At 37.4% G+C, this 25,575-nt stretch overlaps 1 protein-coding gene across 3 annotated transcripts in view; it reads left to right on the top strand.

Annotated features, from left to right (window-relative positions):
• The first annotated feature begins 12,161 nt into the window (after window positions 1-12,161).
• Window positions 12,162-25,575, top strand: part of TENT2 (terminal nucleotidyltransferase 2) — a 46,024-nt gene continuing 32,610 nt past the window's right edge. For 2 of the 3 annotated variants that reach the window (XM_059837210.1, XM_059837212.1), the window contains exons 1-8: window positions 12,162-12,317; window positions 13,895-14,086; window positions 14,699-14,836; window positions 16,088-16,343; window positions 17,293-17,407; window positions 17,529-17,620; window positions 18,395-18,461; window positions 23,565-23,634. In XM_059837210.1, coding sequence (XP_059693193.1) covers window positions 13,932-14,086; window positions 14,699-14,836; window positions 16,088-16,343; window positions 17,293-17,407; window positions 17,529-17,620; window positions 18,395-18,461; window positions 23,565-23,634 — 893 coding nt within the window. In that variant the 5' untranslated portion in view covers window positions 12,162-12,317; window positions 13,895-13,931. Of the gene's footprint in view, window positions 12,318-12,473; window positions 12,605-13,894; window positions 14,087-14,698; window positions 14,837-16,087; window positions 16,344-17,292; window positions 17,408-17,528; window positions 17,621-18,394; window positions 18,462-23,564; window positions 23,635-25,575 lie in introns of those variants that run through there. The other variant, XM_059837211.1, reaches the window with a different exon arrangement.

The following is a 25,575-nucleotide window of genomic DNA, read 5'->3' on the forward strand; positions in this document are numbered from 1 at the left end:
GCTAGTACTATCGAAACGAAAGAGACAGCACTTTAGACTGGAAAGGACCTGCAATATTAGGCTGGGTCTTCAGCTGTGCCAGTTCAGTTCATGCAAACAGGAAGCTTCTAATCCATCACACTTGCCCAAGCTCCAGCATCATGTACTGTCTTGCAGGGATATACCTCATCTTGAGTTCTGCAAATACTTCCATTAACTCCCTGAGATTCCCTCAATTTGTAAACATTAGGTTTAACTACTCCCATACACTGCTGGTGTCATTGGGATACCTCAGGTGGAAAATGCTCCTTGCTAGAATGTCTTTCATTATTTTCATGGTATTTACTCCTTAACTGAGGTTGTAGCTTCCCCAGAGGCATATTAAACTACAATGAGCATGAAAGGAAGATATTGATGCTATACTAGATGCCAATCTCCACATAAAAATTGAAGAAGCCCAGAATATTATCAGTGTGTGTTACAGAATTGTAAAGCATGATAAAACCAACCATGTTAGAACTGTTGCTTTAACAAAGGGTTGCTTGTCCTCTCATAGAACCTCTATTACTTGTGATCAAGTGTATCCCATGAAGAGGCTGGAATAAAAGACAGCTAAAGCACTCACCTAACAATCTGATCTTCCTAGAGTCAGGATGCATGTTTCCAAAGCTTATTTTAATTTACAGATGCGTGTTTTACAGACTCTTGTTTCAACATTTTGGCCTCTAAAAGTAATCAGCTATGGGAAGAGCAAGGACGATAAATTAAATATCAAGGCAAACCTCCCCCAATCACAATCATAGGAAACCCGGCATGAATCATTACTATGGGAGTAGCAGCAAGGCATACTGCCTCACGAGGCAGAAAAGAACAGCTTCCTCAGTTGCCCATTTCTCATTTCCCACACACCACCTCATAAGCTACAGTAAAGGCACTGAGCTAAAAAAACTTTAGTCTGAGTGACAACAGTCTAAGTTTTGTTGTGTGCAATGCTCAGAACCTGCATAGTTATGATGAGGCTGCATTACTTCACTGGACTGAAATTGCTGTGGTTGGGCTTCACCTGCTAGCTCTAAAATATGAAGTCCTATGTCTTTTCCACTAAAAATCAAACTATGTGTGCAGGCTTCTATCATAAAATGGAGGTACTCTCTGGTGTTGGGGTGGGGGGAAGATGGAGATCCACAATTATTCCTTCTTCTATATGATTAGAGTGAAAAAGATCAAAATTAATGCCATTAGGCAAGCATAAACAAGAAGTAGCTTATATGTACGTATTCACTGATGTCAAGTAGCTAGGACCCTATATTCATTAGCTTCTAAAAGTCTGAAATGATACTCTGCATGACCTGCAGTAATGGCAGGTCAACAGCAAGGAAACTAAGGCTTTGGTTTCATATATGAGTAACTGTTGCAAAAATTTTGTTCTTTCAGCTCAAGCTCACACACTAATGCAAATGCTTTGGTATTTCATTATGTTCACAGTATTTTGTGTAGATATCACAAAGATGATTCCATCTGTCTCTCCCTTTCAACTTGTTTACATATTTGTCTTACATGAAGTATACTTTCCTACAGCATGGGTACAAACCCAGAAATCCCCAAGAATGAAGATAAAAGAGAAAAATGTAAAAATAGACAAATACACACTGAACCCTGGGGTGAAGAATAGTGTGTTCACTTGAGAATCAGAGGTGTGAACAGAATCGTGGACAAAGAAACATGGAATATCAATAATGTCTTTATTGACTTTTGAAATAAATGACCTGTATATTTCATGCCCTTCTATAAGTAATAAAATATGAATACTGGGACAGATAAGATCCTTGGTAGGGGAACAGAACTGCAGGGACAAAGAAAGCTTTACTAATTCTTCATTTAAACAATTTTTATTTATTTAAGTGCAGAGAGTCCACCTAAATGATTACTTCTCTTCCATATTTATTGTTACATTGCCTCCAGTTCTGACAGGTTTCTCTAATATTTAAGCTTTGTCTCAATTACACCCTTTTACAATCTTGATTAGTTTCCGGTTGATTTTGTCAAATTAACATTATTTGTCTTGTGGAAAAAGCCTCTGTTTATACTTGCCAACCTTACTGAAATCCCTTTTCTGTCTTGCCATTCCCCAAATTAATACATAATACAAAAACATGGTGATCTATGTCAGCTAAGGCAGAGCTGTACATACAGATACAAAGTAAGCAAGCCAGGTGATTAATCATAGATATTAACAGGAGAAATACACAATCACCTCATCTTGAAGACTGAAGTGATATAAAATGGAGAATTTTGACAGTGATGACAAGACTTTTAGCTCTTAAGTTAGTTGCTTTGGAGTTTTTCCCCTGGTATTTTAGAACATTTCTTTGTCTAGAGCATTTTGATGGAGGCAGTCTTGAGCATGCCTGGATGTCATCACAGCAGCTTAGTGGCTGTTCCTTCACAAAAATACCAAGTAATGCCACAATCAAATAAGGCTTCAGGCAAGGCAAAGCACAGGGTGGTGCAGAAGAAAGAGTGTTATTTTGCAGAGTTGAAGTAGCATACTCCTGGCGTGTATATTCATTGCCAGCTATTGAGCTGCCAAACCCTGTTCTGACACCCTTGCCCAGGATGGCCAACCAGCTGGGGCAACACCTGTAAACTTGGCAGCAGTTACTGGTATCTCTGAAAGAAATGCTACTTTGAGTCTCTCAGTGGGATATCTGTAGATGGAAAAAAAACCCAGATGGCTGTGCTGTCTGAATCTCAAGCCTGCTGTGTTTCAACATGGCCACTGCTCAAAGTCCTGGAACAGCAGAAGTACAGAGCTGGAACATCAAGAAGCACTACAGAGGTCTGCATTTTGCCTAACTTTGCATGGTACCTGTTTTTTCTCCATGCAAAACCAGATCTGTACCACTTGATTGCACACTGGCTATGAGCTACCATTCCTATGAAAAAGACAGGGGAATCCCATTAAATTATATTACACAGTGAAAATATTTGAACTGCAATTGTTTGTTCAGGTCTAGTTGACACACTCAAAACAAAAGAATTCTAGCTACAGCAAAACCAGAAACTGTTAAAGGGTTGTTTAGGGAACCTCAGAGCAATTATGTGAGAATAGAAAACTAAAAATTGGCTTGTTTGGTTTATGAAAGTAAAATCCAATATGACATATTATTATGTTCTCCAAATATTTTGGGTGAGGTTAATAAAAGTAAGGGAGCAAAAAGAGCTATTAAATGGCAAAAGAATTAACAAGTGTAAGCCTTCCATAAATGTTTTTTTCTGGTACTCCAAAGGTTCTGCTCTTCAGGAAGCTCATACCTTCAGGAGTAGCCTTCCTAAACAAGGATTGTGTGCAAAAGAAGCAATGACTGAAAAGTAATCACAGATGGCAGCCATCTCTGACTCCATCTGGGAAAAGGTAGAGGTAACTAAGGACATAGACATCTTTGCTACAGCAGCTTACAGCCTGCAGGTTCTACTTCCTCCATGGCTAAGGGCTGGGGTACTACCATTCCCTTACATCAGCTATTTTGTTCTGTTTGTTTGTACTGTTTGTTCAATACCAGATAAGTTTAAATTCTACAATCCCTAATTAAACCAAGGATGTTTATGCCCGTTGAAGGTGAGGGAGTCAGGACCTCACACTTGCCTCACTTCTCATGCATTGCTGCTATTTAGTGTCTCCTTCCTTCTCCTACTCCTTTATATCTTCTTCTTCTTGCCCTCTTTTCTCCTGTCTAATAACAAATTTCCCTCCCCACACACATGATTCTTTCAGTGAGTGGGATCATTTCTCCATCATTCTTCCTTGCAGGATCTGCATTTAATATATAAGTGGAGAAAAGAGAGGAGGAGAGTAAATGTCACCCTCTTCCCTGAGCCCAAGGTTTTTGTCTGCATTTTTATTAGTCTAGAATAAACTTCACTGTTACATCAGGTGGTACTGGAAGAATTCTGGACCAATTTCACAACCACTGATTTTTCTCCTGAACAGATGAAGAAACGTAAGTGTTGCCTTATATTCAAGTAAATGTGGTACCCTCAAACTAAGACTAGATTTGATTTTGAAAGCAACTGTATGACATAATTCCCTGAGATGCCTTATGGTCCAATATTTCTAACTCTGTGCTATTGCCAGTGAATGCTAATTTTCCAGCACCCACTTCCAACATTTCATTGTCTTGCCACCAGAAATGTATTGCACATCTCCTACACAGCTCTGTGGCAGTACACCCCTACTGGAATTTTTAAAAGATACTGATCCCTGACTAATGCTTTTATTTCTTACTTAGGTTTATCAGTGGCTGTTATTTCCTCCAGTGCTTTTTCTGACCATACAGAAAGCACATTTTATGCCACTAGACTGATTAGGTCAACTTGTAATTTCTGTCTTTTTACACCAAGTTTTCCTAGAGACATCACTCAGTTTTGTTTTTGCAGTTTCAGCTGAAGATTATTAAAATCTTGTAAAATAATCACTGTAGTTTTTACATGTGAGTACTGAGAGAGTATGTATGAGAAGGAGGGAGGAGTGGGGGAAAGCATTTTAAGTCTTGAGGTTCCTAATGTTCAACATCTGTGCATTCCTTGCATATCATTTGAGAATAGCCAATTAAAAGAAGACACAACTTCACATAAATCTGCCCCTTTATCTGGCAGATGCAGGAATTCTGAATTGGGCAAGAGAATATGCAGGCTTGTAGCCAAACGCAAGTTTGCAGAGGCTTGATACTGCTCTCCAAGTTGCTGGGGAGGAAACTGGAGGAGAAGGAGCAAGAGCTCTGTCCTATGAAGTAGAATGTGAAGTGCTGAAGGGAAGAAAACACATTTGCAAATCACAAACTTTTTTCTTTTATTTTCACACCTTGTTGAAGAAGTGTATCATTATACTGGTTAAATTGAACTATACTGAAGTTACTCTTTTCAGTTTACCTGTTGTAGATTACTTGTGTTTTCTAAGATTTTGCTCTTCATGTGATAATACTTTGAAATGTGATGGCCATACTGTGCAATTCTAACTCAGAAGGTGTGCATTTTAATTCCCTGGCCAAAAGTTAGCCATAATATTATTTTCTAGATACACATCATACAGTCACTCTCACAATACGAGAGTGACAGATAGAGTCAGCCACAGTTAACATCTGATTTCTGATGTTTGCTGAGTAGCCACTGCCATTAATATGCATTGTAAGTAGCACTCAATGTTATTAGAATTCACATTAAAAAAGCCACTTATATAGAATTGGATAAAGGGGAAGTAATTAAAACCATAGTGTACTACTTACCTAAAGGTGTAGAGTTAAGGCTTCCATGGCAACCTTAACACTGCATTTCCTGCCTTTAGTGATTTCAAAAGCTCAGCTTCACTCTTCCTTTAATATAGTATTTCACACTGAATACTTTCACCAATAGAAAGGTTATTCTGAAATCTGACATTTCTAGGACTCCTAATACTAACCCAGTTTGCACAGAAACAACTATAAATTATTCAGAAGAAACTGCACTAATACACAGAGCACAACAAAGACTGAACTTGCCTTAAGTTGGTGTAATGTATTATGGATATGTGGTAGCCTCTTCATAGATAAGGTGATGGAAGCTTCCCTTTGGATCTCTGTTTCATTGCCTCTGTGACACTGGCTGAAGAACTATCTGGCCTGAAAAACACTATATTAAAACTGAAGATGAGAAGGAATATGCCTGCAAATATAAAATGAGAAAAATATTTTATTTTAATTACAACTCATGAAAAATCTTAGTAAGTACACCTAGAAAATTGGGGGGGTGATAGTAAATATAAGCAACACTATGGATTACTGTTCAAAATTGTTCCAATTTTGAACTTCTAACTTTTGCTTAGACTTCTGTAACTTGTTTCAGGAAGTGTGTATTGCACAGATATATGTGTCCATCTCTTGGCTACCTGCATTTTAAAATGAGTGTCAACTTTTATGGCTTAACATAAATGGTATTGGTTTGAGAGATAGGCACTTTGTTTTCAGAAACAAAGCACACAGGACCAGCACTTTGCTTAAATGGTTATTAAAAACTGTGTCTTCAGTTATTCCTATTATAGGGCTTCATAGAAAAGTTTTGAAGGAAACATCTATTTGCATCATATTGCAAAGTTTAAGGCAATCCTTGTTCTTGTTAACAAAAATGTTCTGATTTCTTGAGTAAAACTCTTAAACACAAGTACATTTTATTTCAAAGCTTTTATGGTACAGGATAATGTTACTCATTCATCTATATCTATAAGTATCTGAAGAACATCAAGACAATTGATTCAGGCTTTTCTCAGTGGTGCTAAGAGGCACCTCTTGTTCTAAGCAATAGAACAAGAGGCAGTGGGCAGACACTGATGAATAGAAGTTCCGCCTGGACATGAGGAAGAACTTCTTACTGTGCAGGTGACCATGCACTGGAACAGATTGCTCAGAGAGGGTGTGGGGTCTCCCTCACTGGAAATATTTAAGCACTGTCTAGATACAACCCTGTGAAATGTTTTCTGGGACAACTCTGCTGGAGCAGGGAGGTTGGACCACATGGCCCACTGTGGCTTCTCCCAGTCTGACCCGTTCTGTGTTGCTACCAAACGTATTTTAAATTTGGCAAATTTCAGAATAGCTTTTGGGTAAGTAGACGTGTAATACTCAGAATATTAATAACATTAACAATCTGCTCCGTGGGGGTAAGATTAAAATGAAGGAATTTCTTAGTTGATAGGTACATATCTTTGATAACAAAACCATTATATACGTTGTTTTTTTTTTTTCTATAAAATGCTGTCATCATTTACAGCCAAATAATGAAATTTAGTTCTTAAACATGAAGAAGCTCATGAATTAAATAAAATTGGGCATTCAGGTGCATTTTTCACAAACAAGTAAGCAACCAAAACCAGAGGTAAAAACCAGAAAGACACAGTAAAGAAATATAATACAAGACAATTTATGTTGGCCACCAACAGTTAGCTCTTTCACCCTACTCAGCCTCTGGTATTACATTCAGAAGATGTTAGGAAAACAGAACACAGGTAGGTATATTTTATTTACTAATCCACAGCAGGACCTTCGTAATTTGTTCAAGTCCCAGTATGCTAATTGAGAACTCATAAATTCTAAGTGCATGCTTAAATGTATACATTTTTAAGCAAATATAAAATAGAGATGATTCTGACTTTATTAAATGTTTAATTCAGTAGAAAAAAAAATTGTATCTGTCTGTCTGGCAGTTTGGGGATGTTACTATATGCATGAAGATAAGTTTATGGATATTGCCTCCAGATCCATTAACCTTAAATCAATTTCTCTCAACTACTTATAAAACCTGGGCAACAGTGGATTATGTACTCTGGATTATCAGAGTGGCAACAGTAAAATTCCTATTAAAATCTTAACCCACAGAAACTGACATATCAGGCATGTCCCTCAAAAACTTAACTGTCTAGTTTAGGGCATGAAGAACATGAATATTCTCCTAAGGGTACAATGGGCTAATACAAAACTGGAAAAAAAACCAATTTTCTAGAGTTGTGCGGAATAAATTTGCTTTATCCACTGTTTTCAAACAAAATTCATGACCCTGTGTTTTAAGATGTGTCTTTCTTTATGAAAGAGAGAAAAGATTAAAATTTAGGAAAACCTAGACCTTCCTTTAAAACACTTGTATTTAAAGGAGTGTAATTACAAAATTTACAGAAACAAAGATTGAAGTAATAAAATTACTAGTAATTACTCATTAAGCTAACTAGAGCATTAACCATGTCTCAAAACACCTTAACTCTTATCAAATGCATATAGTAGATTTTAAATTGTAATCTAAATGGTGCACTACAAAATACTCATCTGAAGAAGATACAGGGATAATTCATACATAGACATGCCAAATGAAGATCACTGTAAGTACATATTTTGCTATAAATCATTATTATAGGTTTAATAAATCTGGATTTTATCTGGATTTTACCATTCAAAGTTGGAATTCACAGATTTAACTGACATGTTTGCAGAGTTACCTCACATTTTCATTTGGGGCCTATGATATTAATTACATTTAATAAATTCTGTACTGTACCTTATATGATACCTATATGCATATAAAATTAGCACGCTGTATGTAATAAATACTTTAAAAGCACTGAAAAACTCATAAAAGGGCATACATAAGCATCACTGAATCTCATCACCGAATCTGGTTGAAGGTTGAACATCAGAACAAGAATGCTGCACAGTAGGGAAAAAATACTGCATTTGTGTAATTAATTATTAATTTTTCAATCAGTATTTACTTGCTAAACTTTTGAATCTTATTTTATATGCCTTTATACCTTTTTAATATTGTTTTCTAATGGACATCTAATTTATGCTCTTTGTATTATTATAAAATCTTGTATTGTTTTCCTGGGGAAAGCTGCTTTTTCCCAGGTACAGAAAATTTGTTTTAAACCTAAGTCTCTGCTTTGGCTTCAATCCCAGAATATCCTGATTTCTAAATGAAATTCAAAGCATTTCATATGGGTATCATGACTAAGAACTTTCAATCTTCACAGTGGATCCTGCACTGTACTAATCCCTGTTATACCATTTATTTCATTGTAGCTACATGTTTTTATTTTAATATATGTTCTATGTTTGGTGTCAGTACCAAATATGAAAAACAGATACTTAGAATGAAGCTCTGTGTTGACACAAGTTTCATTATTTCAGACCTAGTCCCAGACACTAACAGCATCATGAATGATCGCATATTACAGGTGGTTTTGAAACTTTAAAAAAAAAAGTTTCAAGTAAGTTAAATGAGTAAGTAGGGGCAGAGTATGCAAATACATGTTTTTCATCACTCACATGTTTTTCATACTGAATGAGTGCAGTAGTGTAGGTGCCCTTTAATAAGGCTGTTTGCTATGGTAAAGCACATTCTAACCACACACCTGTCCGAACTCCCATAGGCCTTCTGAGGTACCAAAGAGGCAAAGAAAACACTGTGGACGTTTCAAAGATTAAACAAAGGTTTCCATAGAGGAATTGAATTTTATTCTTAATTTTTTTCCTTTTTGAACTACTGACAATTGAGATGCTTTGACCAAACTTTCCATCACTATTTACCTTCAGAGACTAACTAGCTGGAGCACTTCAGCTCCAAAAGCTTCAGAAAATTGCAAAAAGCACTAAATAGGGACTTTTATGTTGCATAATGGTTTTCATTCTATGAGAGAGATTGCAGATGGCTCATCAGAGATCTCTTTGTCAATCCTGGAAACCACTCTCTTTCCTGCATATCAGAACTAAGTATAGTTTGTAGTTTATAGAGGCTGACTTTAGACTCTGCTTCTATTACAGATCATACATTTCCTTCATTGATCGCTCAGTTTCATGGCTGTCGTTCAAATAAATTAGTTTTACAAACAGTTCTTTTACAATAAATGTACCATTTTTATTCTAATGCAAGCATCTTTTGAGGCAGAAACACAAAGCTAGTCCTAACGCCATTCTGTTTGGGGGAATCTCTTGGAATCACTAGCGCAAGTTCTCCAATGCTTTGTTGTATAGTTGTTCAGTTGAGTATCTGTAGACCAGCAGTCTGATTCCTGACTAAAACTAGAAGTAAGACTTTATGTGTCTTTTCTAACAGAAGAGTATCTGTAAACTGTCTGAGATCACAGTCAGGGTCAGGAAGAAAGACAGCACACATTGAAAAAATAGAACAGCTCTCAGCACATCAAAGCACAGAGATTTGTCTCAGAAGGCTGTTGGCAATTTGTAAAATGTCAGGTTATTTCAGGTGCCTCACTGAAATGTGCAGCTAGGTTGACAAGTGAATGCAGGCAAGACATGGGGAAAAAATCCTTAAGAGTTAACAGCCTGTGCCAAAAAAAAAAAAAAAGAAAAAAAAAAAAAAGAAGTTATTTAGTATCTCAATTGATGCAAACACAAAACCAGGGTGACTTATGCCAAGGAGCAGAGGAAAGGAAACCAGGAAAATATGTAGCAACACAAGTTACTTCAATCAGTAAAGGCATTCCTAAATATTTTTTTTTTCCTTTCCTTTCTCTTTTTCATTTTTGCTGTATAAAGCTTTTTATACAGCAAAATGTATTTTTGATTTTTAATACCCTGCTCTAAACACTGCCTGCTGCCAAGTATATTGATTGTGTTAGGTTAGATTTATTGTAGACCCCATGGCAAATGTGAGAAACCTAGGAGCATGACATGTTTTGGTTAATGGATAGATTATGGTGAAAAAAGCAGTCAAACAATTTGGAGAACACCGCTTGAATGAGGCACATGGGGAACTGCAACTATAAGGAGTTGTATCACAGACTTCTAACAGTTAAGACACAAAGTTTCTGTCTTGAGCAGGAAGTAGAAAGTTAAATCTTGATTACAAACAAACAACACAGAAAGATTGTCATAGTTTAATTACGTCTCACAACCAGCATTACACAGCCTCTTCCTCACTTCTCCACTAGCAGGATCTGTGACAGAATCGGAAAGGTAAAAGTTAGAAAACATGGCTTGAGATAGAGACAGTTTAATAGAAAAAAGCAAAAGCTGTGCATGCAAGCAAAGCAAAATAAGGAATTTATTAGCTGCATCCCATGGACAGGCAGGTGTTCAGCCAGGAGAGCTGGACTCCATCACAACTCACGGTTACTCAGGAAGACAAACAGTATAATTCCAAAGGCCCCCTCTTCTTCCTTCTTCCTCCCAGTTTATATACTGGGCATGATGTCACATGGACTGGAATATCCCTTTGGTCATTTTGGGTCATTGTCCAGCTGTGTCTCATCTCAGCTTCCCAAGCAGCCTTAGTCCGCTCACCAGGATAAAAAGTTCTTATGGGAAATTTCTTTGTGGCTGAACTTTGCTTTACATCTTCATTCCAAGTGTGCCACTAGGATTTGTCTCTCATAAATGCAATGCTAACCACAAACAGATCCTTATAGGAAGATCCCATGTCATAGCCAAGACAATAAGGTCCCTTCACAGCCCAAACTTTCCCTTTCCAGTCCATTTGCAGTCCTACTTCACTAGGCCCCTGTGTTTTGCTGCTTTCTTATCTGATAAGTCTATCTCTGAGTAGCCAAAATCTTAAATCTTAACAACCCCAGCTGTGGCCTGCTCTCAGCTGAGCAAGCCCTCAGGTAAGAATTTTGAAACTGAGCAAGCTTTCAACTTACCCCTTTCCTCTCAAACATGGGAGCTTCAGCAGTGTGTCTATGCATGCACAAACTCCCTGTTTCAGTACCCACTCACGCCAAGAGCTCACTTATGGTAAGCGTACTCCCCAAGAAGGAATCACATTAAAGAGGACATTGAGGTGCTGGAGTGTGTCAAGTGATGGGCAACAAGGCTGGTGAAAATTCTAGAAAATGTGTCCTATGAGGAACAGCCGAGGGAGCTGGGTTTGTTTAGCCTTAAGAGCAGGCTCAGGGGGCACCGTATTGCTCTTACAGCTCCCTACAAGGAAGGTGCCAGGTGGGAGCTGGTCTCTCCTATGGTGCCTGCAGGACTACAGGAAATGGATTTAAATTGAACCAGGGAACATTCAAATTATGCAATAATTTTTTTCCTCTATTATTAGGGTGGTTAAACATTGGAATAGATTGCCTAAGGACATAATTGAGTCACCTTGAGATGTCCTTGAAGTGTTTGGATCTGGTGCTGGGTGATAGTTCAGTGGTTTAGGGATTACAGTTGGTAGTGTTGGGTGGTCAGTTGATGGACTGCAGGTATCTTAAAAGTCTCTTCCAACATTGATGATTCTATGATTCTATGATTTTGCTTCTGACATCCTTAAGGGAGCAAGCACTTCAATACGTTCGTGACTCCAGATTAATCCTAGCATGCCTATAATCCATGTTGGCCAAATCCTAGTATTTATCTAAATACAATAGTTTGGACACACTTCTGAACAGTAGCTCAATAATAGTCTGCCAGTAATTATAGAAAGCAAACCAGCTGCACCGTGGTGTCTCCTTGAGGCCCGGCCGGAGCAGGTGCCGGCTGAGCGCCGCCACTCTCACCGCCGCCGCCCATCCCTCCCTCATGGAGCCCGCGAGAGCGCCCGCCCCGCGCCTGGAGCCGCCCCGCGCATGCGTCCCGCCGCGCCGCTAGGGGGCGTGCGCGCCGGGAGGAGGCCGTGAAGTGGCGCAGGAACTGACGGAAGAGCGCTTCCTGCGACGGCCCGGTCGCTTCCTGCCGCATCCCGGCCCTTTCCTGCGGCGTCTGTGCATCCGGGGGACGGGGCTGTGCTCAGCTGCGGGACTCGCTCTCCGCTGCCCGCCCCACGCAGTGATACCCGCAGGCCCGCCCCGCCTGCCTTCGCTCAGGCCCTACGTGAGTGTCCTGTGGGGGTCCTGCGTGCACGTGGCAGGGAGCGGCGTCGGGGTGCCGGGCTCTTTCCCCAGGGGTGGCGGTGGGCCCGGACGCCTCTCCTGGTACGGGGGCTGGGGGCTCCATGCGCAAGGGCTTATCTGCATGGTTCACTCGTGTGGCTCTGTGGGAAGTACCTGCTTGTTTGTAAACTCTGCCCGAAGGCACAAAAGTACCTGAACTATAAGTTATGAAGCTTGTTTAGGAGAGCCTGGCAATTCCTGGCGAGGTAACCAGTGCTGACGGTCAAGGTAAAGGTCGTTGTCGCTGTTGTGAGACAGCGGTGTTGCTGCATTGTTTTGGGTTGGGGAAGGTAACTCCTCCATTGCTTGTCTTCTCAGTGTTTACAACTTCAAAGGTTAAACCGAGCATGTGTTTCTTTGCGCCTAACTCTTGGATTCTCATTCATCGTTCTGTTACTAGCTAATTGTATCCATAAACTGCTTATGTCTACGGTGTGCTATGGAGAGTTCCTGGTCTGCTCACAGGGGAACGTGGCATGGTAACAATTGCTCTGTATACTAGAAATGGAAAAGTTTCGCAGCACATAAATACTCATCCAGACTAAATGTCAAGTGACTTGTTATGCAACATGGTGTCGTTTCTTCGGCAGAACTGAAAGTGAACATCCAGATAGTAACTACCATAATGCATAATGCTTCCCCTCACCCACCCCATCAGTGGTGGGAGGGGGGAGGAGGGGAAAAGGAAGAACTCTAATAGCTTTCTCTTAGAGCTAGTGCAGCAATGGGTTCGGTTTTACTATTCACTAGTGCGGGTTGTTATCACAGGAAATAAGGAGCAAAGCCAAATCCAACCATATAAACCCCTCATTATAAATTTTCTTATGCTTTGTCCTAGTGCAGTCCACAGTGACAGTCAAAACTATCTGGGTAGTTGTGCCAGAATCAATTTTTAGTTGAAAAGATAGTAAACCTATATTTTTCCATGACAGAGTCTGTTCAGTAAAATAATACTATATATGTATGATAAACCAGTATTAGATTAGTTGCAATTGGTGTCATCATTTGCCTGCTTTTTTACATGTCATGTTGTGAAAAAATATTAAACTTTCATGACATGATTTGGTAGTTCATGGTTAGCTCCATCTTTATGCTCTTATGATGTACTCAAGGGTTTCTTTCCATATATTGTGAACCTCATTGTGGAATGTTTCAAATATGAAACAAATTCCACGGTTACATGGTACTTTTCCCTGAGATGAAAACTGTTATATCTTGTGACATGTAATTTTTTTTTAATTAAACTTAAAATTGAGGAGGGGGTCATATAAAAAATGAAAAATTAAAATTCACTTTTAGACATAAATAAAGTAAGCAGTAATTATGAAACTTCAGAGTATGCAGTATTTTTGTTTAGTGTCTTATAATTAAAGTAAATCCTGTGATCACCATTCTCTTAAGCAATTCCTGAAAGTCTATTCTAGCTTACTTGAATTTTTAAACCAAGAGCTTAAAAGGAAACTGCTATTTCTTTTTGCCTGATTTAAATTTAATTTTTTTTTTTTTTTTTTTTTTTAGGTAAAAGGATACATGTTCACTTCAAGTAGAAAGGACCATGTTCCCAAATTCTTCCAACTTGGGTCGTCCACCCTTTCCTCCAAAATATCAACAACAGAGTACTTTCATCACTAAACTTCCTCTAAATATGCCTCCTACTCTTCTTTCTCACCAGCAAATTGTTGTTCCTCCATTTCATCTTCACAGTGCAGTGTAAGTACAGTAAGATTTGGTAGCAGGGGTTGGGTTTGAAAGAAATATTTCTCTTTATGGAGGATAGTTTTCACTGTTTATAACACTGAACTGCCCTGAACTTCAGAAAATGTGAAGATGTCATGCATATAAAAAAGAGCTATCCAATTTGTCCAATGGACCTGCGAATCTAAATGCTCACCTGTGATGCATACTGCATGAGATGTAATGGTGCTGATTAGAGTTGTTAATCCATGTTTTAAAGATCTTCAATTGTATTTTTATTGGGGAGAACAGGGAGGAGATGAGAAGGGGTGGAAACGTTTATTCTTGGGTTTATATTTGAAGACACTGTAGTGTTGTTTAGGCTTTTGAATTTAATAGTTCCTTAAGTGAATTTATTTGCTAAGCCCTTCTTACACATATGTTGTCAAGAATTAACATTTTCTGTTTTTAATGAAATACATATTATTAACCAAAATATATCTTCATGTTGAATAGAAAAGAAAGATGTATTCCTTCTAAAAAAAACCCAAGTGACAGGACCTGTAGAATTTAATATTCAGTTAACAACAACCACCAATCCATAAAAAGTATCTTGGTTATCTTATGAATGACTGTTTTGGACTGTAGTCTTTCTAGAGCTCTTTTGAGTGGGAATGTTGAAGCTACTCCAGCTGTTACTCCGGTTGTTACACTGCAACCAGTGACTTACGGAAGTGTCAGTCCAGTGTCAACATCAGATGCCCAGACGTCATTTCAAGGAAGAAAGTAAGTTCTTTGTACATGTGTGACTAATACTGGTTGTAACGTACCCATTGTGAAGCTCGTCTGGTATCAATTTCTTATGCAGTTTGAGTTAAGTTAGAAATTGCAATACTGAATCCTTTTTTCTTTTTGATGGAAACAGGCCATGTATTGGCTCTTTAAAGCATTGTACCTGCTTGAGAATCTTAGTACTCAGAAGTGACTTCCTCTACCTAGTTTTTCTCTTCCAGCATCTGTAGCCTTGCAGAAGTGATTTAAGTGATTTATTGTATTACTGCAGTGAATTGTGGTCTGTGTGAGCTTGACTTTAAGCTGGTTTGTGTCAATGAATGTTCTTTTCCTGTTAATTTGTCAAGTTAAAAATAAGAGTGCATGCTCAAGGTTTTATGGGAGTTGTCATGTTTTCCTGATAACACGTTATGTGTTTTTCCTAATTTTCTTAACTATGTGATGTATTATTTTTCAATTACAAGGTGTTAAATACAAGCGTTTGTAAGTTCTTTTATTTTAAAGAGGATTTTATGGAAACCTAGTTTTTGTATGTTGGGTTTTTTTTAATTAACTTGAATTTACATTACTACTTTTATTATTCTAGTCACCACAGAAAGGGAAATTTTGCATAAATGTAGAGTTTAATTTTCCTTTAATACTTTAGAAAAAATCCAGTTATCTTTATTAGTTCAGATATACTAGTCAATACATGTTTCTAGTACTTGTGGGAATCAGCTGATTGGAAGGAGGTTCTCTGTAGTGTGTCTTCAGTACTATCTCCTGAATGCTATTTCTCTACCAAATCTAACATGAAAAAATAAGCACAATCAAATATATGCTGTTAAGTTATAGCTGAGTGTGTAATTATTCCATGGACTAAGGAAGCTCCTGGTTTCATGCTGCATGGATCTTTTCCTCTTGAGCAGTCTGTTCTGTGACAAACTGAGCTATGTTGGGAGATTTGTAGTCAGCTTAAACAAACTTGTCATTTGGGTTTCAGTTGGTTAAGTGCAGACACTTGCCTTAAAGAATTGCATCAATCCAATTCTCGGGTAGTTTCATTTCTGTGATTTTATGTTCCCTTTTCCCATTCCAGGTTTGCTTCACATAGTACCTAGGATGGGCACACCTGTTCTGTAGCATATTTGGGCTTAGTGAAGTAGTTGTGTCATTAAGTGTTAGTATTTGGACTTTATAGAAACTGTCTTTTAATCATAAGTTGGAGCTTGTGGACTAGAGGAATTACACAGTGTCTCTCTCCAGGAGACAAAGTCAACAGAGTGTTCGAGATGATGCCAAACGGCAGCGGATTCATTCACCTGATTCTGATACAGCTGTTGTTAACCAAGCAGTGCCTTTGCCAAAAGAACGCAGACGCTCCTTCCCCGCATCAGTTTCAGTTCAGTCTCCAGTGTTGCGTGCAAGCGGCTCACCAGCCTTAATTGGGTGTGTCCCTCCTTTGCAAGATACTTTGTTTCCAGATCCTACAGAAACCAGGCTCCCGGTTGCCAAGGACGAGGTAATGGCTTTCTGTGCCTGTGCTTTACTGCTGTCTTCCGAATATGCAGAATCTAGAGGTACTGTAGGAGACCTCAGACATTTCTGCCAGGGTTTTTTGACAGTATCATGGGATATCTATTGGTAAGCTGCCATTAGAAGGAGTATCAATAAGTGTAGCTGCTATCGTTGTTCTGTATCACCTCCTTGTCTGTGGTTGGGTTTGAAGCATTTTTATGGTGGCAGGGGAAGTCAGGGTATTGTTTCCTTGTAAAACCCCACCGTAGTAATATGAGAGAAGCCCATTCTGAATAAATGCAGTATTTGGCCTCTAAAGATGTTCGCTACCTCTTTTCAAGAAAGCATAAAAGTTACTATCATAGCTGTTCTGGAATATAGAAGAGAATGGAGTGGAGTTCAGAACTGTTTCTTGTTCTGCACCCACATGACAAAAGGGTTTTGGGTTTTTTAGTGTAAATGTGCCTGTTGATTATAGAATGTAACAGTGCCAGGAAAGGAAAACAGTACCTCCTTCCAGCAAAGATCTGACTTCTTAATTAGTTTATGTGGGCTAAAAAAGAAAGCTAATTTAAATCAGTTTTTTTAATGATATTTTTCTCCCTATTACTGGTAGGCAAACTGTTGACATTAAAGTCAGCAGATGATGTCTCTGGTCATTCGTACTTATTCCCTGAAATACTGTAAATACTGGTGATGCAAAAATTATTTTCTCTGGATTGCCATTTTAAAACAAATGGAGCAAATTTAAAAACTTTGTAGAAATTTATTTAAGGAACTATTAATTGTGAATTTAAGTGCAGTAAAACTCTAAACAATGGAGTTGGTCATGTGAAATGGTGCTGGGTTTTGCATTATAGAAACCCAACCTTCTGTGTTTCATGTAATTGCATCTGTGACAAGAAAGAATGTTCACTTTGCTGTGTCTTTACTTTTTGTATGTGTGTGTCCAGTTAAGTAAACAGGTTTTGGAGTTGTTTCAAGCATGTCGGCAACAGGCCTCTGATTTGGACAGAAAAGAGCTTTGCAGAACAGAACTCCAGAGAGAAATTCAGCTAATTTTTCCACGTATGTTTTGAATCTAATTACTTAATATCAGTTTGCATGTTCTTCAAGTTTTTGATTCTTCCTTCCTCTCGAACTGTAATATGTCATGTCATGTTTATTTTTTGTTACTCTTCTGTTACAGAGAGCAGACTTTTCTTGGTTGGGTCCTCACTGAATGGATTTGGCACTCGTACTAGTGATGGTGATTTGTGCCTGGTGATTAAAGAAGAGCCAGTAAGTAATTTAAAACATACGTAGCTAAAACAAGGTCTGGTTTTATGTATGTGCTGTTAAAAGGCTGGGTCCTGAAATGATAAAAAAATGTTCAAATCTTTTTGATTTAATAAGGTAGTTTTGCACTCATGATAGCTACAAACTTTGAGCCCATTATTGTGCAGATTAGAATTAAACCCTATCAACCTAACGAAACTTATTTTTTAAAGCTTTACCTTCAATTCATAAGGGCAAATACAGCAAAAGAGAAGCAGATGCCTAGAATGACAAAGAAAACTGTTTAGAGAACTCTTTTAGATGCAGAAACAACTTCTAATAAGTAAAATATCTTATTATTTAGATTCATAGCTACCAATTTTAGTGATCAGGCATAAAATTGTTTAGTATCTTAAACATTTTTAGTTAGAAAAAATGTTATGAGTAGAAATTAGGTAAACAGAAAGGATATCTGAAAGAAATTTAAATAGACCATAATCTTGAAAGAATTGAAGCATAATTTAAAGGGGAAAAGAGGACTTTTTTTATAAATGGGGCTAGGTTTTCATCTAGGTCTGTGATTTTTGAATGTCTGTTAATCACTTTGCATATTGAGTGTGGATTGTTCTCTCTGGCATTTACTGTGATAAATGTGTCTGAAGGCTGTAGAATGTGTTGGTGTACATGTTCATGTATTAGTCTGAGAACTAATTTCATTTTAAAACCAAAGCATGCTTACTTTGAATATTTAAATGAGAGATACCAAATTTTTTCATCAATTTTAATACCACATTTCAGGTGAATCAGAAGACTGAAGCAAGACGTGTACTCAGCTTAGTCCAAAAACTCTTCAGTACTAAACTTTGTAAGTTACCCTCTAAAGTGAGGTGGTAAGATTATTGGCAGTTCTGGAAGAAGTGTTGGTGCTCAGTTGCAACTAATGTATGTAATTGTGTCTTGTTTAGGTTCTAATCTAGGTTCTTTTTGGGAAACCTCTGTTAGTGAACTCTTGCTTATATCTTAGATTGCAGTGTCTTCCTGGGAAAAATACTCTTAAGAATTTGTAAAATAAGACGTCACTCACACTAGACTGTGTAAAATTGATTTTGTTCTTTTGAGAAGTAATGAACTTAGTGCCTTAGGCACCTAAGTTCATTACTTCATCACCTAAGTAATGAACTTAGGTGCCTAAAGAAACTATGAACTGATACGTTTTATCTGTATGTGCTGGTATTGTCAACATTGCCTAAATGTTGACAATACCAGCACATACAGATAAAACGTATCAGTTCATAGTTTCTTTAGTTTATTGTTTAGACTCTCTTCAGATTAAGAATTCACATGGGTAGTTCTTGAGTGAAATGTGAAATCCTTCTGCTTCAAAGAGCATTGTATCTTCCTTTGAATTTCAAAATACTCTAACATTTACTGATATCAATGACTTTATCACCCTGCTTCCCAGACTTGTGGTATATTCTTTGATGCTAGTCCTTATAGTGATGTTCTGAACAGTCCTGCAGTGCTAAGAGGAACAAACCATAAGTTTAAATGCAGGCTTCAAAATTTCTTCATTGGCAAGCATGCATGCACAGATTTTAACAGCTCATGTGGAAGAAAGGCTTGATACATCTATTGCTGAATAGTCATCGGATATTTAATGCTTATTAATACTGATTATTGACATTTGGATAAGTCTGAAAATTAATCTGGATTTGTCTGTGGTGCAGCTCTGTCTGTGGTGCAGTGCTTTATGATAGCACAGTGATAACATAGGTGTGGTTTTAGTGTTCAAGAAGCTTCTAAATGAGCAGTCTTTTTCAAGAGCTCTTGTTCTGTGACAAAGTCTTAGACAAAATCAAGTTTGTTCACCAGTACCAGCAAGGTATAATAGTCATGTGCAAGTGATCCCCAAGTGATTTGTGCCTTTGCCCATTCTCTGATACCTTGCAAGTGCATTTGGTCTGCTTGATTTAATCAAAATATGCTATGGAAGGTAAGACAGGACAAAGCACTGCTGAGATTACCACTCCTGTCAGGCTCCCTTAGTTGTGGTCTGTAGTCCTCTTACATCATCTCTTCGGAATCTTAACATCACTGTGGCATTAATTCCTATTTGTAGCAGTCTGTCCTGTGTCTGTGTGTGGATGTTTTGTGAATAGAACTAACAGACAAAGGTTGGCTAAAAATGTCCAAAACCAAAAGGCTTTGGCACATGGGGCTTTACACCAAGATTCAGCTAATTTACAAGCTATAGCTCAGTTATGCCAAGGTTTACTACTTCTGGAAAAGGAGGTGTCCTGGTTTCAGGTGAGATAGTTAATGTTCTTCTTAGTATCTAATACAGTGCTGTGGTTTGGATTTAATATGAGAATAATGTTGGTAACACATTGAAATTTTTGTTGTTCTCAGTAGTGCTTACTATAGATCAAGGAGAGCCTGTCTACCTAAAATGTATAAAGCTGCATCTGGTAATTATTTTCAAGTTTTTGCTGCCCTGTTAGGATGTGTGATACTATCCTATAATTTTAAGGTAATATCTCTCTGACAGTATTAGTTAAGTATTTCTTTCTTTCTCTGTAGAAGAGAGACTGCAGCATGTTCTTAACAAGTGTGTGAGCACTCATAAAACTTACTGTTGCTTCACAGGAAGGAATGGAAATAAACATAGTGTGTACCAAACATGAAAGCTAGCAAAGTGTGTGCCAAGATGTAAGAGGAACAACTACAGGGAGAAAATATAAGATGCTATTTAAAATAAGTTCTTGCTCTGGTTTTTTGAAAGAGTTAAAGGACAAAAAGAAATAATATATTTATTTTTGGCATAGGTGAAGTTTTAGAGCATTTTTAACCTTTTTCCAGATCACTTTGGTTCAGAAACTTGGGAGAAGATTTTTCTATCTGTGCCTCTTATGACATCTCCTTCTTTGTTCTCGAACCCTGCAGTGTTCCTGTGCATTCCAATATAAGAACATTAAAAGTGTGATTCTGTGCTTATTTCACCTTAATTCTATGATAGGTAGATAGAGAAGCATTCCAAGTGCAAATTAGATCAGTCCCTTTCACAGTTTGTTTTGTTTTCAGAACTTTAATTGCCATCTCTTTTATCCTTCATATGGAGTTGAATGTGATTATTAGATTAGGAGGTTTGGAAATGGATTCAAAATTTGTATAAACTCTAGCTTGTTTCGGGTTTGTAAAAGGTAACAAGTCTGAGCAAGGAGTTTTAGTCCTTCAGATTCTAAGTCTTAGAGCAGAGGCTTTTCTGTGTTGTCATTCTGCATCTAGAATACCAACAAATGAAAATGTGTTCTGTTTTTGAATAGTCTAATAACAAAGTGGGAAAAGCTTCTGATATTTTATTCATTGTTTTTGTGTATATCTAAACCACTGAGAGTAAATGTCAGACTGATTTCTCTCTTCAGATTCATCTGTGTGGGATTCATTTGAAGAGCACCTTGATAGTATTAGGTTGACAGGTATTTACTGTCTGCATAAATGGCAAAGAGCTCATTTTCACTTAGATTTACAAAGAGGTACAGTAGCGTTGAGACTAGGGTATCAGAGTGGAATCTGCCTAATGGTGGTCTAGTGGGAAATGTGTAACAGCTGGGACAAGCAAAGAATTTTGAACTCAGTTGAGTGACTTTGAAGGACTGTGCAGATCATTGAGTGAATTCCAAAAAATCAGCAGTTACTTCATCCTGTGGTGGGTTGTACCTTCCTAGATTCTTCATTAATGTGGATTCACAGACTTCTGTGTTGTCCAGTTTCTCCTAATGTAGTATAATCGCATCAATAAGAGCAGGCTTCGTGCCCAGGATGTCGAAGATCTTTTTGGCGAATAACATGTTTGGGATTAATATTCTCTACAATTGCTTAATCTTTCATTATGTAAAAGAAGAGAGGGAATTAAGCTCTTCAGTCTGAAATTTATCATGAATAAGTTATATATGAAACAATGCTTAGTGTTCTTTGAAGTCACTTATATTCTTTTTTACTAATGCCTAGAACTGAGCAGTTGTACAGAATTATTTTCATGTATTTTGGTGTAGTCTCTCTGGTCTTAGCTTTCATGATCACATAGTCAGTTTATTGAGGCATTTACTCAACCTTCAAGAATTCCACACCCTATATTTGTGACTCTTTCTTCCCTGTATGTATATGTAAGGTACAAAATAGATTCTGCTAAGACCATCATTGGACTGACCCAAGAAAGAGGATACCGGCAGGAAGTTACTGCCTTCTAACTTCCTCTTACCTCTTCTGTCTTCTTCCTTACTTTCTACCACCCTGTGAAACAGACTGAGATTATGTTTTGGGATGTATCTTTTTTTCTTAGCCAGCCAATTTGACACAAGCATCCATCAAGTGTAGGGAGGCACTTGCAGACAAGAATGTGTTTGAAAGTGGATTGTCCCTAGAATGAGGTCACTTAACCTCTGAAGAGCATTAGGAAGGATCATTGTGAGGAAAGTTTAATTGCTGTGGCATACAGATAGATGTTTGCCGTTGCCTACCGTGTGTTAGTGCATTGGGAATCTTTTGTCATAAATTTGTTAGTGAATAGAGAGGAGGCAGAGAGCTCTGCATGCTTTAGACTCTCACTTTAAAAATATTCTGTGATGCTGGAGGAGAGATGCCTGGATGTGTCAGAAGGTGCAGCTAGAAGGAAGGGATGCTTGTGTTAATTTAGCAGACGGTGATCGTGAATTGAAGTTGTTCATTTAAGATTCTCCCTTTAACATGGGTAAATTAGTAAGATTGTCTTTATTCTGAGTACCGGTCTGTGTTGCTAAGGCTTGTGCGATGCATTAAAATCCAGATAAAAGATTGCCTCAGGTCAAATCTGTCTGAACATGCATATCCACAAAACAGTTTCAGAAAGTCTCAAAAGAAAAAAAGTTTGTTTTAATTGAGTATTGCACAGTTTTTGTTCCACTAAATCTGAATTTGTCATCCAAAAGCAATGGAGATTATGCTGTTTAATCAAGCTTGCTGTTCAGCTGATAGAAGTACCTTCTTGCTTTTTCTGGAGGGAAGGAAAAAAATAATTTTATTCTAGGTTATTTTTACTCTGTTTTACTTCAACTGTGCATGCTTATTTATGCTAATCCGAGGTTAATTTATAAAAACAATGGGAAAATATATGATGTTGGATATGGACAAATTCAAGTGGTCCTAGATTTCGCAACAGAAGTAGTTACTAAAATCACACCTTTTCATATCATACAATATGAAATTAGTATCATACAACCTACAGGCTCTAACTTTCTTTCTTCTTTATTACTTTCTTGGGCACAATATTCATTCAGGATTATGGGAAACTACTGAATAGAGGCTGAGATATCATAAAGTCTAGGGAATTAACAAGAATATGGCTATGCAACAGCTTTGGGGAGCTGAGTGGAAGGTGCCTTTGGTAGCATACTGTTTAGGTAATCGTCTGATAATCATCATCATTGTGGATTTATTGCCTATCCTAACACTATTAAAACATAAGGCAGATAAAGCTTACCCCATCTTCGATAGAAAGCGTTATCATGTTTTCATTAGCATTTCCTGGTGTGTAGTTTATAACTCAGACGAACAGTTTTCAAAACAAGTTTTAACCCTATCATTAGCCCATCCTGGTTCGGTATGTTCTTGCTCCTTTATTTTTGTACCTTAATTATAACTATTCAGGATTTGTATTACAAGTACTCTTCCATGAAAGCATTGTAGTACTGCATTCCTTATGTTAAATTTTGTGGAATATATTTCCCTCAGAAAAGTCTTTATGTTCTATTTACTTCTTCTCTAATGTTTAGTGTGGGGGGTGTTCCACCTACTTTCATAGGTTGTTTTTTTGCTACAGTTATCCTACTAAATTTAATAAGCTGCTATTTGCTATAAATCAGATTCTATTAAAGGATCTTTTATTAAGATCTGCATCTTGCTTGAAACTTTATTGCATATTTTTCTCTTTCAGCAAGCTACATTGAGCGACCTCAGCTGATCAGAGCAAAAGTGCCAATAGTGAAATTCAGGGATAAAGTCAGGCAAGTATTCTGTTCAGCCTAATCTTTTAGACTTTGACATAGGAAAATATTCTAGATGTGTACTGCCCTTACGAGTAGTCCCACTATTTTTTGTGTTTATTTGTGTGGTGCTGTAGTTGTTACCACAAGCTTGTAGAGCTAGCATGCAGTGACAGTCAGCTTATTGCCTTTGATGATCTGAATCACCTCTTGTGGTTGAGATGCTATTCAGTTCCTGTGATGTGAATTAGAAGCAGTATATCACATAGTTCTGTGGGTTATTTGTACATACTGGACTCCAAATTAACAAATGGTTTCACAGAATAACAGTGGTTGGAAGAAAACTGTTGTGAAATATAGTTTTGTTTGCTGTGCAGACATAACTATTGAGCTATACAAACAACGCTGAAACAAACTAGTTTGTGGTGATATTTTCTTGTATTCATTGTATATTCATTATAAAGACATGAGAATAATTTAGTGGGTTGCACTAGGACAGATAATGTTGTCTTTCTTATTGTGTGTGATCAAAGTATCTGACAGGAAAAAGTCATGCAAACACTGAAATATGTTGACAGTCTGAGTAATGTTCATTGGCTTAATTTTGTAACACTGATATGTATCAGTTTCCTATAGTAACATTGTTTCATTTTCTTTTTAAATTGGACTTTGAACAACTTTAATGTAACTCTCTTAACCTGTCTATACAGATCTAAAATTTTGTGACCCTGTCTCTGTCTTTTAAGAGCAAATAAGCATACTCTTCTGGCCTCTCCTTAAGAAAGCATATCACAACATGTTTTTATCACAATATAACTTTATCATGGCTAGGTTCCTGCCCTAATAAAACTAAATCTGTCATGTTTACAATTTAAACTAGTCTAGATCATCAGTTTAACCTTTTGTTTCATCTGAGATTATACACACTTGTTGGGGTTTTTACTTTACACTTTTTTCTTCATTTACACCCAGTCCCATATTTACTTGAGTATAATTGTCTACCTTTTTTAAAAATTTGAATGTTTTTGCTTTCTTTTCTAACAGTACAGAAGGTTGTTTCTTCCATGCTTCCTGAAAGTATGGTACTTGCCAAACTAAAATTTGGGTTATTTGGATTAGCTACATATAGCAATGCTAGTCTTCATATATAAATGTAATGATACATTCCTGGTCCAAATATTGAATGAGTTATGGGATTATAGCAAGAATATTTTTTCCCCAATTTAAAATGAGAAAGTAAACTTTAAAAAGAGATCTTTAATATGGAACAGATAGAAGTGATTGTGTGAGAAGACAGAAGTCTTTTTGTAAGCACTGATAGTCCATAGTGCCGTCACTTTCAGATAGGATTTAAAGAAAACTTTATTTCCCACTAAATCAAAGTATGAGCTTCTAAGACTAGAAGCAGCACATTATATTTTTGCAGAGTAAAAAGCAGTATTGTTCACCATCTGGTTTTCCATCTTCCACATTGCTTTTGTGGAAGAGAGGAGTGGCGGTGAATGCCATCATTTTGGGTTGGGATTTTATTTTTGATTGTAGTTCATTTTTGTTTTGTTTTCTGTCTTTACAGTTATCTAACTCTTACATAACCTGTCACCACCATGTTTTGTCTTTTTATTTAACGTTTGTCTCCGTCTAGTCTCTTACTGGCCTCTTGTCTTTTGTAGGCTCAGATGCACAAAAAATGCATATGCATGCAGTTTTTCACAGAGGTCTTGAAAAATGGATTGGATGTCCTGCACCCAGGGCACTAAGCCTGTCTTTGCCAAAATTGAAACTAAACATTACAAGCCTCCTGTGAGAGCTGATTTTTTTGTTGGGAGTTTTTTTTTGCTGCTGGGAGAAGGTGGTTGAATTCAATGGGTGTTATCTCTGTATCTGGAGATGAACATTCTAATGTGTTACTAATAACTCAAATATATATATATATTTCATATATTACTGAAAATAGCTGTTTCC

Source organism: Haemorhous mexicanus, chromosome Z (genome assembly GCF_027477595.1).
Source record: "Haemorhous mexicanus isolate bHaeMex1 chromosome Z, bHaeMex1.pri, whole genome shotgun sequence".
Lineage (NCBI taxonomy): Eukaryota > Metazoa > Chordata > Aves > Passeriformes > Fringillidae > Haemorhous > Haemorhous mexicanus.